General features: G+C 43.4%; 1 protein-coding gene across 14 annotated transcripts in view; it reads left to right on the forward strand.

Annotated features, from left to right (window-relative positions):
• Positions 1-3145: 3145 nt before the first annotated feature.
• ZNF827 (zinc finger protein 827) overlaps positions 3146-18295 on the forward strand; it is a 163840-nt gene continuing 148690 nt past the window's right edge. For 6 of the 14 annotated variants that reach the window (XR_011537111.1, XM_070608887.1, XM_070608888.1 and 3 more), the window contains exon 1: positions 3166-3797. Coding sequence is in view for 12 of the 14 variants with exons in the window: in XM_070608887.1 (XP_070464988.1) it covers positions 3755-3797 (43 nt within the window). In the remaining 2 variants the exon portion in view is untranslated. Of the gene's footprint in view, positions 3798-6063; positions 6145-18295 lie in introns of those variants that run through there. The other 8 variants (XR_011537110.1, XM_070608884.1, XM_070608885.1 and 5 more) reach the window with 3 other exon arrangements.

Below are 18295 nucleotides of genomic sequence, written 5' to 3' on the forward strand. Positions count from 1 at the left end.
AAAGTCTTGTACTCAAGGGTCAAGATTTAATAAAATTAGTAATTTTTACTGCTCCATCAAGGACATTCTTAAATGAACCTTCCTTTTTTACTCTCTCTAAGTGCACGACAGTGTAGAAGAAAATGACTACTAATACATTTTGGTGCCACTGCCTTGATTCCAGCTAAGGTGCTAGCATTTTCTTCCCATTGCTTTTGCATCATTGGTGTAAATGTCAACACAGATAAAGGGACAAATAACATCTTAGTGTTATTATGAAAACAGTTGTGACCTCAAGGACCCCCCTGCAGACCACATGCCATTCTAGGGGAAGCACTCCCTCTGTCTACCTACCCTTAGTGACACTTGGGCTCAGGTAGAGTTTACGCCCATGAGAGTGAGAGTTTAAGTAACATCTTTTTAGGATGCATATTTTAATCTTACATTTGAGAGGTGACAGAGATGGGGGTGGAGAGAGTAATTTAATTACATATTAAGATAAAATATGCTTTTGAAAGCTTGGGCCATGGAGATGAATCAAATAGAATATTTCAGTGTGATGACTATGGTCAACAATAATCCAAGTTAATGTTTCATGGGTATGAGCATCCAAAAGGCACACATTCCCCAAATTATTTATTCATTCGACTTTGAAATCCATTGTAGCAACCTCCAGCTATTTATCTTCCTAATATTTTAGGTTAGTCTAACATTAAAATTGGTTTGTGCTCCCCGAACATAGAGCAACTGAGGGTGAGGTGCCAGTGCCCTTGAAGAATGCTTTGGAGTGGAGAGACACCAAGCTGCGGTTTAAACAGAAATTGTTCTGTCCTTATTTCCATTTTCTATTGTTGTGTACTACTTCAAATAGTTTTTGGAAAAAGGTAGAGGTATGAATAAATTTAATTGAAAAATGCTTTCAGCTGTTGATAGAACACCTATATAATTAAAAGTTTGCCTGCGTGTCTTTAAAAGGTTGCAGGAAATGTACTCTACTTTGAGGAAAGGCCTAAAGTGTGTTTTCCATTATAGTGTACTAAGCATTGTAAAGAGTAGTAGCAATTCAGGAAAAGGTAGTGGTGTGTCTATGCAGAGTAATAGTTCTTCATATCCTAGCCAAAGGTTCTGAGGGGGCAGCGGCGGAGTGTTGTGACGATTCTGTTTACCGTTTTAAGGTTAAAGATCCTGCACACTCAGGGCAGTGGGTCTCCTTGGGATGGATGGGCTCCAACTTATCATTCATATATTAATTTCAAGTCCAATGCTACTGACAACAGTCAAAGTCATGGCAAGTTGGAGTTTGATCTGAGTTGAAAGACAGTTCTACTCAAATTATAACACAGGACAACTTAACTACCAGTTTACTTCTGCCAACGTTCAAGGAAGACTTGGTTTAAGGACGACACTCCATTTTAAACTTGACTGCTCTCTGTTTTGGTTTTAGATTGAATTTGAGCAGCTGTTTCAAAACCTGCTTCGGAGGGCCGACCAGGTGGCGCAGCAGTTAAGTGCGCACCTTCCGCTTTGGCCACCCGGGTTCGCCGGGTGTGGACATGGCACCGCTTGGCAAGCCACGCTGTGGCAGGCGTCCCACATGTACAGTAGAAGAAGATGGGCATGGATGTTAGCTCAGGGCCAGTCTTCCTCAGCAAAAAGAGGAGGATTGGCAGCAGATGTTAGCTCAGGGCTAATCTTCCTCAAAAAAAAATTAAAAAAAAAAAAAACCTGCTTCAGATAGCATTACTTGTCACTGGGAAGCTAGATCTTTTGGAGGAGTTGGCAGGGAGGGTTTCAGCCCGAGATTTCATTATCAATGAAAAACGTCTTTTGGGAGATACAATACTCTTTCAGCTTCTCTAATGCAAGTATGCAGTATAAAGGCTTACTGTTATTTTTGAAGGGGTACGTAGGAATTGAACCCCCATGGCTGTCGTTAATACCACTTGAGTGGTGAGAATTAAGTCAGAAGCTCAGAGGCAACAGCTATCCATGTAAGCTTATGGAGTATCATTTTAACGTTCTCTATCTTCACCGTGCCTCCACCTTCTTTGATGAAAAAGTCTATTTTAAAATTGGTAAGAAAATATTTAACATAATAAGATGATGAGTCAGAGTTTTTAAAAAGCTAAAAAGGGAAGATGTAGTTAAATAATGCACCTTTTTATTTTTTAGCTACATCTGACTCATGACATTTAATGTATTCTGCTAAGTTCAAAGTTTTCTCTTACAAAGAGTGTTTTATGAAATAACTCTTCTTCAGACCATTTTTACTTCAATTATAGTAGCAGGTTTTGGAGTTTAAATCATTAACCACCTCTGAGTGAACTTTTATCCAAATGACGGCAAGTCACAAAGAGCGCAGTCCTCTTTCACCAAGTACCTTTTGTGCTAGAGTGAGACCCGTCCTTTTCTATTTTTCCCCTTTATGTCTCTCTTTGAAGAAAGATGTGTGATTTGTAAAGTAATGAAAGTACGTATCAGTTAATGAAAACTGCTATATTGAGCTCATAATGCAAACTGGAATTGCTTCAGGGTAAGCTTCATATACCTGCATTATAGCAACGGAAAAAGTAAATTTCAGAAGTCAAGATTGCTGTGAGCACGGTAGGAATGTCATGTAGCAGTTAAATCAACCATCAGGGGTGACCTAATCTTATTTTTCTCCCTTTGTCAAGGAGCTGTAGTTTTCATTTAGGCAGCATTTTACATTTTAACTCCACTGGACACTCCAAAACTGGGCACTTCTTCCATCAACCTAGTTATTGATTTCACCATATGTTATCTTTTAATTTTTTTAAAAAAATTATTTTTATTGGAATGTTCTTGGAGAGATTGTGGGAGACGTAACCTCCATAAACTGAAGGTGATGGGGTGAGAGTAATTCTTTCAGTGACAAAAGCCTGAAGAATTTTATACAGAACCAAATGTAGTTTAATAAACAAAAGAAAGTTAAGAGAAAAATGTATTTCCTTTTTAAAAATCAGTAAGAATAATGAACTAATCGCTGTTTAGAGAGTGGAAAAAACTTTTTCCCCCTAGATTTGGCGAATAGCGGGATAAATTCGAAGAACTCCATCCCACCCCCGCACGCGCGCCCCCCATTCTTTCCAGACAGAGCGCTTGCAAATCCCAGGCTGAGTCCGCCCTGGGAGCCTTAGGGCACCTTCCTCTTTGCTCTGTGTGTGTGTGTGTGTGTGTAGCTCTTGCTCTTTCCCTCAGTCTGTGCCTCTGTGTGTGTGTGAGTGCGTGTGTGACAGAGAGAGAGAGAGCGCGAGAGGAGAGAGCGAGAAAGAGAGAGAGCGAGCGAGCAAGAGAGCGAGCTGTGAGCTGTGCTGCCGCCGCCGCTGCCCTTTGATCCCGACATTAGTGTTAGGGGCTCGGAGACACAGAGCGCGGCCATAGACACCGCCGCACCGGCACTCATTTATTTATACCTCCCATCACACACGCGAGCATAGGACACACACACACTCACACCTATTAGATCCGTTTCCATTGAAGAATATTACGCTCGGGGACAAGCCAGGTGCACGACCAAAAATTAAAAAAAAAAAAAAAGGAAAAAAGAAAGGAAAGAAAAGAAGAAAACCCCTCTTCTGGCTCCAGGAAACAAGCTTCAACCCATTGCACACACCGGAGAGAAGGGGTTTCCCCCTGCCCGCCCGCCCGCCCCCCAACTACCTCCCTGCTCCTGCCAGTGTCTGCCTCTCTGCCCCCACGGGGGTTTATTTGATCTCACATTAACCAAGGAGGAGAATGTGAGAAAAGGGGGAAAATGCCCAGGAGGAAGCAGGAGCAGCCCAAGCGCCTTCCCTCACGTAAGTCATCCCTTCTCCACCTCCTCTCGTGCCATTTTCTCGCCCTCCCTCTCCTCTTTCCCCTCCGCAGCCTCCTCCGTTGTTTTCTGCATTAGTTTAGGGTTACAGAGGTGAAACTGACAAAGACACAGCCCGGGTTACTCCTCGTTTAGGTCTATGCTGAGGCAGCCATGTTGGTGATGATCAGCCCCGTGCCCTTTCTATTCTCTCTCTCTTTTTCTTTCTTTCTCTCACCCCCCCTCTTTTTTTCCTTGAGATCGGGCTTTTTTTCCTTTTCCCTCTCCCTCCCCCTCCTCACTCCGGGTTGCTGGGGGGAGGGGGCTAGAGAAGGGAGGAGGGGAGTAGTGTGGATGCCGGGGTTTTTTTAATCGGGGAGTGGGGGGGAGGTGGGAGAGGTTGGAATCTTAAAAAAAAATTCCTTGTGGATCCGAGTGCCTGAGGGCGCGGGGGTCGGGGCGCGCGGAGGGCTGGGGGCCGTGACATGGCGTTTGGGGGTGTCGGGGCGAGATCGCGCGGCCGCCCGCCGGGTACAGGATCCAGGGAGAGGTCCGTCTCCGGCTAAAGGTTGCGCCGGGGTTGGTCGGCCCCGGAGCCGCCGGCGGCAGCAGCGGCGGCGGCGGCGGCGGGAGCAGGAGGAGGCGGAGGTGGAGGAGGCGGCGGCGGAGGAGGGGAGTCGGGGGCGGGCGAGGCGGGAGCGGCCGGGGAGGGTGGGGGGGCACCGCACACAAACACACGGGTACACACGCGCCGCCGGGCGGCTGCTCCCGCGGCGCTGGGGCGAGGGGGCGCGCCGGGGCGCGGGGGCCGCGGGGCGGCCGGGCAGGGGGCGAGGCCGGGCAGCGGCGGGCGGATGTGGGGTGCGGGAGCTGCGCCGAGGCGGAGGCAGGAGGCAGGGCGGCTCGCGGCGCGCGAGGTCCCTGCAGAGCTGAGGGGAGGGAGGAGCAGGGCTCCTGGCCGCAATAAAATGCGGGGTCAGTCGGAGCAGACGGAGCCGGGCGAGACTCGGGCTCTCAGACCCCCCTCCCCGGCGAGCCTGAGCAGAGTCCAGGACTAAAGTGCATCACAGCCCTCCCCGGCTGCAGCCACACACACCAACTGGAGACACACACCCGCCGGCACGGCCGGGTCCCCTTCCCCTCCTCCACCCGCGCCCCCGGTCCCTCTCCGCCCTCCCTCCGGCTTTTCTTTGCGAGACTCTTAACTTTTCCCCCACTCCCTCTCCAGCTCCCCTCACCCCCCCATCTTTCTTCGCTTTGAGTGTTCGGAGATGCTGCTAAAGCTAAAAGTGAAGGAGAAAGAAGCGACTAAAAATATCCCCCGGGGCCGCCCGGCTCCTTGAATGCAGGGAGGAGGGGGCAGGGGAGAAGGCGTGGGGCGGGGTGACGGAGAGGAGGGGACGCCGGAGGCGCCGGAGGGAGGGGTCGGGGGAGTCGGAGGGTCAATTTCTCTTCTCTCCCCCCGCATTGCTCCCCTCTCCTAGCGCTTTGGCGCGGCTCGGAGCCCGATCGTGCAAAACCCGGGCTGGGGGCGGGAGCGGAGCCGGAGCGCCCGCCCGCCCGGGTGTCAGGCCGACGTGGTCGGTCACCTGAAGTTCACGGAGGGTGGGGGAAGGGTTAAGGTTATGGTGTCTCGGGCTCGGGTTGTGTGTGAGCTTGTGCGTTTCCGCTGCAGACAGGCAGCGCGATCGATCTCCCCTTCGCGAAATATCCGCGGCGGTGCCTGCTCGGGGGACGCGCAAGGGGCGCGTGTTGCTCGGACCGGGCGCCCCCGCGGCTCCGTGTCACCCGGGCCGCGGCCGAAGTGGCGAGCAAGGGCACTTGCAGGCAGCCCGCTCCGCAAACATTCCTCTTTCTTTCCCCTTCCCGGTACGCAGGAGTCGACGCACAGGGCTTGGGTTGTGCTTTTTTTCCCTTCCTTTAAAAAAAAATGCCCCTGTGCAGTCCTTTCTTCGCCTGCCCGCTAGAGGTTCTGAGGATAATATCACATATGTAATATATATGCACATAAAATCACTCGCAGGCGGCTGCGTGTGTAGGGAAATTTTGTGCGAGGAAAGAGAAGGCGGTGGAGTCGGGGAGGGCGAGTTGGGAGGCTCGGCGCTGCGATTCACAGAAAAGTCGCAGCAGTTGGTGGAAGAGTGTACGTGCACATGGCCGGCCGGCCACAGTTCCCAGCTCTTTTCGGGGGCGTGTGGGGGGGAGGGAGCGGAGGCAGGACTCCTGGGGGGCGGGGGAGTGTCGGGGGAGGCTTGCCCTGCTCGGACAAAATGGGCTTCAGTGTTCTCTGCGAACTTGCCCTTAGATGGCAACTTTGGGAGCTGATGAGCTTGTGTGCGAAAACCAGGGCGGTGAGGTTATTTGGTCATTTTCCTTTCTTCTCTTCTCCCCCTGCTTAAAAAAAAAAAAGTGTTGGCGGGGTTAGAGGGAGGGTAGGACAGGAGAAGGGATTTATCTGTTTCGGTTGTGACGGAGATGGAACGCCTTCCCTCCCGTGGTGTGTAGCGCAGTCGGGCAGCTGCAGCTTGCCCTGCTGGTGACCTTGACCCTGACCTCGTGCGACTACCCTCTCCGTCTGAGAGGAAATTCAGGCTCCATTTTAGCTCGTGTGCTTGGTGGGCCTCTTCTGCTCGCTGGTGCCTGGTGATTAAGTTATATTTTGAGAGTGGGCTCTCTCACCCTGTTCTCTAATTGAACGCTGTTATCCACTCACTTAAAAAAAAAAAAAAGCACTCCTTCTTCCAGTCACATAAAGCCACTTTTACTGAAGTAAGAAGCAATTACCTTCTGGAAACACTGTAAATGTCCCTCCAGTTTTTAAAGGAAAGTCTAATTTGTGAAGCTTTCCACTTACCTTTGCATTGAATGGATTTTTGTGGATGTGCGCTGCCTGTTTGGAGCATGGTTTGTACATGTTTAGTAAGCAATTTGCATTTGGACTAAGAGCAATTTCTGGGCAAATGGTGTGTTTTGCAGTTCAGACTCAGTAACGCAAGGCTTGCTAAGGGCTGAGTGAGTCTTGAAGAAACTTGCAGTGGTGTAGAGATGTAATAAATATTGACCTTGGTAAAATTGTTGTTAATTTATATCTAATGTAGAATATAATTGTAGTTCTAAGTCTCGGTTTCAATGCTAAATTCTTTGTTTGTTTATTTTGTGTAGGGGAAGGGGTTTTCTTTCCCTGGAGAATTGTTTTGTATAAAAGTTAAAATATAGTAAGTCTGGGGATTAGGGTTGCCCTGATAGAAGTCATCCCAGGGCTTTCAGAAGTTATATAGGGGCAGGTTTAAGATTTGATCCTCAAAGAAAGGAGTGATATGTAATTTTGGGGGCGGGGAGGGTCAGAGGAGGAATGAGATGGGGAAAATTGCTTTTGAAACCAAAGAGACCTTCTGAATAAATCCAAAAGTGGTTTACAGCCGCTATTGATACAACGTTTTAAGAATCTAGAGAACTTGTAAACACACATTTAAGTTGATTAGAATACAAAAAAAGAAACTTAGGAAAACTGAATCTATAGAAAATTTGGAATGCTTTCCTCTTCGTCTTAGGCGCCCCCTTGCCCCTGCGCTCCCTGGTAAACCATTGCTACGAATAGATGCTTTCTTTGTCTGGAATCTATTTTTCTGTTATTAAATATAATACGAGCCAAGCAGCGTGGATCTACAAAGGCCACGGTCCTCTCACTACAGCGCAGACACCAGGGAACCTGGAAGTTCCAGCCTCAAGTAGATTAGTCCTGGAAATCCAGACTAGCACTTGGTATTATCTGATACCAAGTCTGGGGTGAGCCTCAGCCCCTGGCACGGAGTCCCAGCAATTCCCCAGGCTGGGCTTCAGCCTGCTAAGGTTTCCTAGCTCCTTCTGTTCAACTAGACACCCATGGGACTGTTCAGAACTGAATTAGCTTTGGGGATGGGCGAGCCTTTAACCTGACACTACTAACCTAAGTGTTAGATTTCTAATTTAAAATTCTACACAGTCATTTCCTCCTGGGCCTCTGAAATGTGTGTGTGTATATGTGTGTGTCTGTTTCTGTTATATGGACCGATGCAGAAAAAAATTGGTATGTCCTATAGAGTTGAGGGGTAATCCTACTGGCTACAAATGAAAAAGAAGTTCTGCGTTAGCTTTTGGAGGTGACCCCCAACAAAAAGTGTTAAACCCAAACTATTTTTGCGAAGTAGTTTTAAAAATTATTACCCAAAGGAAAGCCTTTATTTCTTGGCCTAGAGTGATAATTATTATTTTGGGATTTAAATATAATTCTGCTGCTGTTGGTGGCTGTTTTACGAAAGTTCTTTCTATTTACAGGGCCCCATACCATGTTCAGAAAAAGGTCCTGGTAGTCTTTTGACTTACACCGTGTGCTTATCTTTAGTAGAATCCCAAACTGCATAGCTTAAAAAATGTTAGCCTAAGAAAGAGGGAGAGAAGGAAACTCCTATTGTGACTGTTGGCCTGGCCTGGGGTCAGCCCTTTATGAACGTTATCACTCTGGGGGTCACAAACTGAAGAGAGAAAGGGTATGGACTGGCTTTCTCTTGTGTTTGTTGCATCTGTAAATGCTTTTACCCTTGGTGCCATCAGCACTTTTAAGATTTCCTCATTAGCTTCAACTTACCTATAAACGTGTATAAGTGTAGATGCTATTATATATTTATTATTGGAAATCTGCCTAATGCCTATTCCCAAGGGGGAGCACAGAGGAAAAGTTAATAAAACAGTTGTTTTGTTATTCCAGTATTTTCATTGTTTACTCAGTTGTGGGTCAAGACCAGAATAGGTTATTGTGTTCTTCATTAACAAAACTTTAAAAATTCTCTTTTGCTTTCCAGTAAAATTGGGAAGCAAAATGACTGACAAGCAACAGCGTCTCTTATTTTAATATTTTTACGAGTCTTTATATGTCTGCTGAAAGAGAAAGGGTGGAAGATTGAACTCCTTTCCCTTCTTATTCTTATTAATTTTTTCAGTGACTAGGCAATACCTCCTGACTATGATGGGAACCACGGGGAAACGTTCTGAGTCTGAAGTAGTAAAATATTTCACTGCTCCTGTCAGCAGAGCTCATGATTCTGAGGTACCATGCAGAGGCTAGGTTGATGCTGGGCAATAATGTCTACTGTTCGCCTAAAAGAAATCCATGCATTCCTAATACAGTAAGTAGGATACACTGAGCTTTCCTGTTAAAATAAGGAAGAGAGCTCAACATCACATTCTTTCTAATCCTTCAAAATAGTTTCTAATAAAAAAATTGATTTTTAATTTATCTACGTGCTGCCATCTCGCTCTGGGGATAACAAAGCTGGTGTGAGTTGGCAAGTGTCCTGCACAAAGTGTTAATAAATCCTGCTGGAGAAGTATAAATTGGACCACTTTTGGCCACTGTTAGAGCTTGCTGTGCATTTGAGTTTGTAAGAGTCTTTGAATGGCCTCTGTTAGGAGAGTTCCAAGGGAGGTGTGGAAAATCTTTGTCTTTAGAGGCTTGTAAAATTAGATGGACAAAGGCTGCGGAGACACCCAGGGGATAGTGTCGTGCTGGTGGAGTAACCAGGCAGGCTTTTTTTCCTTGGGTCAAAATTTGGTTTAAAAGACAAGGAGTCTTATCAATGTCAAGTTGTTTTTGTAGGAAATACCAGATTCGAAATGTATGGTGCTAAACTCGTTTAGTAATCCCAGTAGCTTGGGCTCAGATGGTGTCTGGATGAATTGGTTTCAAAAAAGAGAAAAACTCATCCAGTATCACTAACCATGGTCATTGACGTACAAAGTTGTATCACTGGATTCAAAGCTGACAAGGTATGAAGGAAACGATGGTAGAGCCTAAATTGTCACAGCGTAAGAAAAGCTCCCTTGGTTTCTGGGACTGGTCAGTAATGCCACCTGTGAGAGAAGAAGGGCAGCGTATCCTGGGAGTAGGTGAATATACCCTTTAGCCTTCTCCTTTGAAGTTGTCTTTTCTCTCCTCTATTCTTCCTTTTTAAATATCTGCTGGAGTGTTAGCATAGGAGGACAGAAAAACAAACACAACAGGCTGGAGCTGGTTTCTCCATTCTGTGATGGATTAGTAATTTTCTATAATTTAATCAGACTGATCGCAGAACAAGATAATGAGAGTGTGACCTACAAAATAGGACTTTTGGGGGCGTTAAAGGTTTTCTAGTACAAGGTTTTACAAGACCATGGGCTTTGTGGTGAAGGAATAGATTTTGAGTTTTTTTCTTATTGGAAAGAAATCGAGACCAGGCCTAGTTATGGTAAGATGTGAGTTCTTTATTTGTTTTGTTTTTATCAAATTTCATTACTATTTGGGCTTGGTTAAGGTACTCTGGAATCACATTTTAGAGATGCAGATTGTAAATGAAGATGCTATGTCCTATTTCTGATGGACTCTTTCCTCTTGCCTCCTTTGCTAGGTGTAGCTCAGTAATTCATACCATGTAGGGCCAAGTGTACAAAATACTTTATGGTTCATGGTAGCTGAAATGTCTTCTGTCATATTTTATAAGAAACTAATGTGCAAAGCGCAGACCTTAAAAATAGCTGAGAGTACTTGATGGGCTGAAGTTTCTAGTCGTTTTTCCTCTTCTGTTTGGGAGCAAGTTTTGTATTTCTATCCTCTGTCTGTAAATTACATTTTTATGATATCAGAGAATAGTGTATGACTAGGTACTGAAGCGGGGGCCTCTCAGATGACTCTCAGCTTTCCCCAAGGACCCACCTTGGGATAGAATTGCTCTAGTTACAAGGTAGTTTCATAAATTAAAATCAGACTTTGGCTTGATACCGATCTTTAGCTGCATGGATGCATATTGCTGTTTATTTTATAGAAGTCAGCGTTACTGCGTATACGTACAGGCACACACACACAAGCTGTGCTGTAGCTGATTTTATAAAATGTACAGTGATCCACGCCCACGGTCTGAGGTCAGCATGTGGCCTTTAGCAACTCTGCTTTTCACGGACTGACCCAGGGTTATGTTAAATGCAGCAGATTCTGTGTGCCTAAAAAGGATATTGTTTCCAGCCATCCATTCCCTTCTTATTAAAAACCGCTTCCACCCCTGAAATTCTGTCTCTGGAGTTCTTAAATGACTACGGCTTAGGTACTCTTTGCTTCTGTTTTTAAGAAAATCCAGTTCAGCCAAGTTCTGTCTACCAGCAAGGAAGCAATGCGTGGACCTTCCCTGAGGCTTGGGCCTAAAAAAGCAGACCCTAGAATAATTTCTCTCTCTCTTTCTTGTAATTTCTACATGGGTCAGAAAAGTGGTTCGACCCCATTAGAAGTGTGACGTGAAGGAAAAAAGACACGGAGTGAGAGAGAAATGTGCATCTCAGAGTGAGTTGTTTTGAGTGCTCTGAAGAAGTTGGCCTTCAAAGGGGACTGGAGAAGGCCGGGGGAAATGATCTTTGAGATGATTGATCAGCAGCATTCTGCTTATCTGATCTTTGGAAACAAGCTACTGTACTTGTGGAGGGTGATAGATTTTTCTGAAGTTAGTGCTAGGGCTAGTGTCTTAGGTTGTCTGGTGGTGTATTTTAAACAGGTTTTTTTTTGTTGTTTTGTAATGAGAGGGAGAAAATATTGTGTGACTTTGCCCGCTTTTCACTATGTCTACTGTATATGGTGTGACTGAAAAAAACCCCAGAGAACGCACATGTTTCTTACGTTCATAGTGTAATGGTCAAGTGTTGAGATTCTGGCATCAGGCTGTTAAGATCCTAGCTCTGCCACTAACCAGCTGTATGACCTTGGGCAAATGACTTAACTTCCCTGACCTCCGGTTTCCTCATCTTTCAGTAGTGATAATAGTTCCTGTATCATAGGGTTATTGTAAGGATTAATTGAATACGTATATAAATAGCAATATTATATACACACACAAAACCATGCCTGATGAGTACCTGCTGCATAGAAAGAGCTCAAGAAGTATTAGCTATTATTGAGTATATGAAATACTTTTCCATTTGCTTAGATTATGATCAGACTACAGGCATTTCTGACCTGGAACTTTTTGGTGATTTGTGTGTTTGTATTTTTTTTAATTTTCCATATATCCCATTAGAGTGGTGAGTAATAATACAATATGGTAAAATTCCTTTATGAGGCAGTTGTAATAGGGCTTGTCTAATACTTGTTTCATAGGCCAACAGTATTACATTAGGCTTTTACTATAGAAACAAGTTCCTCTGTGTATATGATTTGACCTGAATTATATCTAAATTGTGTAATAATTATATGAATTATGACTGGGTTTTACTGTAAAGCGAGGATAGTAAATCCAGGTTCACAGACTTATAGTGAGATTCACATGAGAGAATAGGTGTTTAATAAATGTTTATTTATTCATTTATTCAACAGTCAGTCCACTGATAAAATTACCCAGGGGAAATTTATATTGAGTTTTTCATGTGGTATTAGGTAATAGTTCAAATTTTGCACAGAAAGAAGGAAAGGCAGGGTCTGCTGTTTATAATTGCAGAGAACCAATCCAAGAGAACACATTAAATGAGTTGTAAATGAAGGAGTGAGGTGTGTGTGTGTGTGTGTGTGTGTGTGTGTGTGTGTGTGTGTGTGTAATAGATAATATCAGAGGTCCCAAGCTAGTGGCCTACTGATGTGTTTTGCCCCATACAATATGTTTAAAAACTTGAGACAACATTTGGAAATGGGCAGTTTCACATAAAAATCCAAATTTCCAGCTTCTTTTGAAAACTTGGAAGAGCTAGCAGCACTGGGCCCACCTCCCCACATGGCAGCAATCTGCTGTAGTCGGTGGCGGCTGTCTCCCTTCCCCGGGCATGTGCTCGTCAGTCTGCCACAGTTCCTACTACTTAGCCACCATGTCACTGTCTGCATGTACACGTGCCCACCTCCCTCATGTACCTTACCTCCCGGCCCCTGCAGCCATTTGGATCACAAACTGTTGTACATTCCCTAACATTCTGTGATCTCTTAATTCATCACTGAGGCTAAAGTATTGTGAACCACATCCTGTGGCAGTATCAAGAAGCATTCTAGGGTGGGGATTAAGATCCTAACACCAGATGCATAAGTTCCATCTTGGCTGCACCGCATTTTAGCCCTGACCTTGGCAAGTTACTGCAGTTCTCTGCCTGTTTTCTCATCTGTAAAATGGGGGAGCGTTGGAGGTTCTATGGGAACTGAGTGATGAGTTCATACATTTAGACATTTACCCTCATGTCTGGCACGTAGTATGTGTACAATAAATGTTGGCCACATTAATACATGTGATGTGTGAATTCATTTCAACTAAGGGTCTCAGTAGGATTGCTTTAACTGTGCTATGTAATCAAAGACAACTACCACTCCCTATTGGTTTATGATCACCATCAGCCAACCCAGTGGTTCTCAACCCCAACTGCACTTTAGAATTACCCGGGAGATTTTAAAAATGAAAACACTCCCAGAGATTGAAATTTGGTGGCCCAGAGTGGAGTCTGTACATGGACATTCTTAAAAAGCTCCCTGAGTGATCTGAATGGATGGCCAGGGTTTGAGGACCCCTGAACTTATGAGACCTCCCACTCTGGGTTGATGCCATTTCTGCCAGAAATAAAGACGTGTGAGGTTGAGTCTGGGCAGCTTATTGACTATAGTTTGTTAGACTCTTAAAACCCTAAAAATAGCTCATGGACCTGAGTAACTAACTCCAGCTCCTCCAGGTTGGAAGCTAGAGGCTCAAGGAAGGACCTGGACTAGGCAGGAGATACAGACTCCAGTCTAATATGTCACCTTCTTCCAACTTGAACATTAGGGTTTCTCATTAGCTTTGTGACCTTGGGCAAGTCACCTAACCTCTCTGAGCTTATGCCATCTTGTAAAATGGATAATAGTACATTAACCACAACTTCTGTTTATGTGATGCTTTATTGTTCACAAGACATTTTCACTGATACCATCTGCCCGTGAGGCAGAGAAGGAAGGACTCCTTCTATCACGAATTGGAAAGAAGTGGAAACTGAGCCATGGAGAAGAAGAAACTAGCTCGGGGTCACTAGTGTAAGCGCTACAAGGGCTGGACCATCTGTGGGTCTCTTGAGGCCCATAGCATCTCTGAGATCTGTGAAATCTTCATGGGGTCCCACAATGTGAAAGACATACCTTCGCCACCTTCACCTCCTCTCAGAGATCCTCAACTATAGGAGGAGCCCTCAGGTGGTGATGGAGTGTGTTGCTCTGTGATTCCTGAAAACTCGTGCTATCAATATTTATTTCCTCAAAGATTTATTTTGACCTTAGACTAAGCAGAGGGTAATAGAATAGAGTCACGTGCAGTAAGACTTTCTGGGGTCTGAGTTACATGCTCCGTATGGAGAACACTGCCTTCTTGTAATGGTCTAGAATTGTGAGTTGTTTTCTAATCTGTTGTTGTTTGACCCTACTTGTTAACCCAACAATCCTTTCTAGAGCATGAAACACAGCTGTATTTGGGAGGAAACAAAGTGTGGGATACCCTGTGCTTCAGGAAATATTCCTAAAATGTGCTGTATGAATTCTCCCTTCTAGAGGAAAGCAAACCTCAAATAATAACTTATTGGGTTTTAATCTGACCTTAAGAAAGAGTGACATCAAATTATAGTGAGGTGACATTTATAGGAAGAAAGAAATTTCATAATCTAGAAGTAGGGTTTCGGTTGGCTAGACTACTAGATCATCATTGTTAAAGAGAAATACTCTCTCACTCATGGCTATTCGAATCTTGTTGATGGGTGTACAAAAGAAACGGAAAAAGTACAAGTATTTTATTTGTTTATTTGTTGGTAAGGAAGATTGTCCTTGAGCTAACATCTGTTGCCAATCTTCCTCTTTTTGCTTGAGGAAGATTGTCCCTGAGCTAACGTCTGTGCCAGTCTCCCTCTATTTTGTATGTGGGACACTGCCACAGCATAGCTTGATGAGCAGTGTGTAGGTCCGCACCAAGGATCTGAACCCATGAACCCCGGGCCATTGAAGTGGTGTGTGCAAACTTACCTACTATGCCACCAGGCTGACCCCACAAGTATTTTAAGTATGACTTAAGCGAACTGTATAAGGCTGGAACCATAGAAATCGCAGATATTAATTCTGTTTGTTTATTTTTTAAAAATCTATCTTGGCTTTTAATGACAAAAGTAGTGCATACTAAGTGTAAATAATTAAAGCTATGTAGAAATGTTTAAAGTAAAATGAAAGTCCCCTTTCTCAACTTCCACCCCCAGAGATAATCACTGTTAATCAATAAGCAACATTTAAAATTCAGCCTTCATTTGAAAAATGGTGGCATTTCGGCAGAGTTGGCTGAATTAATTTAAGTACTGAATTCAGAACAAAGTTGGCAACATTGGCCTTGTGAACTGATTAGATCACATCTGCAATATTGAATCCCAGACTGGCTGCCCCAAATTAAAGGGGGAAATTGCTATACTGCTCACCCGGAGGGAGACAACTAGAATGTTGTAGGCTCTTGAAATCATCCTATGAAGAATTAATTATTGAGGCCATTGGGAGTGCTTAATTTGAAGTTAAGAGTAAGGGTGGATGAAAATCAGGCATGGTAACTACATTCAAATACATGAGGTTCTGTCAAGTGAAAAAGGGAGTAGACTTACTTTGAAGTGTCATTCATTCTAAATTCTCAGTTTGTGTCTGATAACTGATACTTGATTCATTCATTCATTCACTCAAGCAGCAGTAACTGAGTGCTTCTGCTGGAGATTAGGGATCTATGGAACTGAATAGATCATGGTCCCTGCTCTGAAGGAGTTCGGAGCCAAGGGAGTGGAGAAAGAGATGGAAACAAGTAATTAAAATTCAGCTTGAAAAGTATTTTCATGGATTTATGAAATAGTGAGCTGAAAACAGAGACTAGGACCAATAGGGTAGACGTTATAGGGAAGACAACTTTGTTTTCTTAAGATAAGGGCCTGTTGAACAAATAAAACTGTCCAAAAATGAAACGGAAGATTTAGTGTTTACCAAGAGCTGGTTCAACCACCTGTTAGGGGTGATTTTCTATGGACTTTAAATAATGAAGGGTAGGATGGGGAGGAGAAATGTTGAGCTCTAAAATCGTTCAATATTATGAAAAAGAGTTTTATAAAATAGATGCTGCTTTGCTTGGTTTCTGTTATAAAATGGGAAATGTGCTCCTACAGAGGGAAAACATCTTTCAGTATACTAAATTGAAAGCCTTTTGGGAATAAAGGTATATGTCAGCACTCTTGTTGTCACATTAGAGCCATGAGGATTTGAGGTCCCTACTTGGTGCTCATTCATTATGAAAAAGCTGTAAGCATTTACCTGGCTTATAGAAGTTGTACAGAATGTAGTCTCTGCTGACACTTCTTTCAAATGTTGACATAAAACAGTCATGGAAGATAAGTACAAATCAATATGCTAACAAGTGTGAGACAATATAATATGAATTAGATGTGTAAATGTTTGAGGAAACGTGGAGTAAGAGTGATGGGTCAAAGATTCTTGGAGAGGAGTGACATTTAAAGCATCCTCAAGAAAGTGATGGATTTAGATTTTGTGAAGAAAGGAGAAAATATTTCAAGCAGAAGAAATGGCATTACCCAAAAGAGGTTGAAATAAACCAAAAGTATGTGGGAGACACTAAGAGAAGAAACTTTATTGAACCAGAGGGACCATATTGGTGATGTAAGGATGGGAGGTAGGAAAAATATAGTAGGAGCTGTGCCAGATGATAAGAGAGATTCTGATTGCTAAATTTAGTGGTTTGGATACAACACACAAATCAACTCTGAAATGTGGTAGTTTCTTCACTGTGATAAAAATGGAGATGGAAAATGATGGCCTGAAGGAAGAAATGGACTTTGTAAGTAGGCATGGCTGTTGAAAAGCCAAACTAGGATGGATGATAGTAGATATGAAAGGTGTCTGAGAAGGAGACCTGCTCTGGTGATGGGCTTCTCTGGGGCCAGTGCTGCAGACCCTCAGCCAGGACTTGCCCTCTATGCCCCTAGCCCCTTCCTCACCTCTTTGGTTCTTGAATAATTGGCAAGGAAAGCTCTAATGCCTCCATTTGAAGGTCATAAAGTTTGTGCTACTTACAAAATATAATATATTTAACATTTATACATATATAATGAAGTGTAATGGTAAAACCAACATCTGTAAACCTACCACCCAATCTAACAAATTTCCATACTAACAAACCTCTCCTCCTACCTCTTCCCCTAAGGGTTCCCATTATCCTAAATTTTCTGTTTAACGTTTCCCTTGCTTTTTCTCAATAGCTTTACCATAGTTTTGCTTATCTTTGGGATTTATAAAAGTGGTAGCATACAGCATGCATTCTGCACCTTGCTCTTTCATTCAACTGCTGTCTTCCTGAGATTTCTCCATGTGGATGTAGCTGTGGTACATTCATTTCACTACTCGCTAGTATTATACCATAGAAGCATACCACATGGATGTGTGGTTTGTTTCCACTTTTTGCTGTTACGAACAGTGCTGCTATGAATGTGCATGTACATATCACTTTGGCCTGAGTCTAAATTTCTCTAAGATGCTGGTTCTCAAATATTTTGGTCTCAGGACCACCTAAAAGTTATTGAGGACTCCAAAGAGCTTTTGTGTATATACATTGTATCTATCTCTGTCTATCATATTAGTAATTAAAACTGAGAAATTAAATATTTTTATTGTCAAAAGCGATTATAAACCATTGTATGTTAACTGTAAATAGCATATTTTTATGAAAAATACCTTTCCCCCCAAAAAAATTTAGTGAGAAGAATGGCATCATTTTATATTTTTGCAAATGTCTTTAACCTCTGGCTTAATAGAAAAAGCTGGATTCCCACATCTGCTGCTGCATGCAGTCAGTCACAACATGTTGTTTTGGATGGAGTATATGAAGAAAACCTAGCTTCACACAGATATGTAATAGCCTTTTCAGGTAATTACGGGTATTCTTTGATACTACGCCAAGACTCAAAAAGAGGTAGCTTCTTAAATGTTAGTTATAATGTGGAGTCTGAAACTGTTTCAGTGAACTTTTTGTTTTCTGTTATATTAAAATCTTCTGGTCTGTCATGCATTGGTCATTTGGAAAATATTGGTTCACTGAATTATGTAGATCTGCGAAATGTTGACACATTTCATTATACAGTATAAAAAATTATTAATATCAATACCAATCTTATTTGAAAAGTCTATATTGGGAAGCTGTCAAGTTCACAGTGTAGGATATGAATTTTCCAAAATTTTAATTCTTGTTTGAAAGCTGGAATTTTATCATTGGCCACAAATACTATCAGTTTCTTCCTAAAGTGTCAGCCTTCATTCATTTCCAAAAAATAGTCTGCCAAATACCCAAATTTGTGTAACCATAGTTTGTCAGTTATTCTTTCAATTAAAAATGATGTTCCATGAAAAAAAGTGGCTAGTTCAGCTCCCAAACCAGTCACACATGTCCTTTTCCTTGAGACAGCCATCACGTTTCAGTGATGGCAGAAGGGGTTTAT

The sequence above is a fragment of the Equus przewalskii genome, chromosome 2 (genome assembly GCF_037783145.1).
Source record: "Equus przewalskii isolate Varuska chromosome 2, EquPr2, whole genome shotgun sequence".
Classification (NCBI taxonomy): domain Eukaryota; kingdom Metazoa; phylum Chordata; class Mammalia; order Perissodactyla; family Equidae; genus Equus; species Equus przewalskii.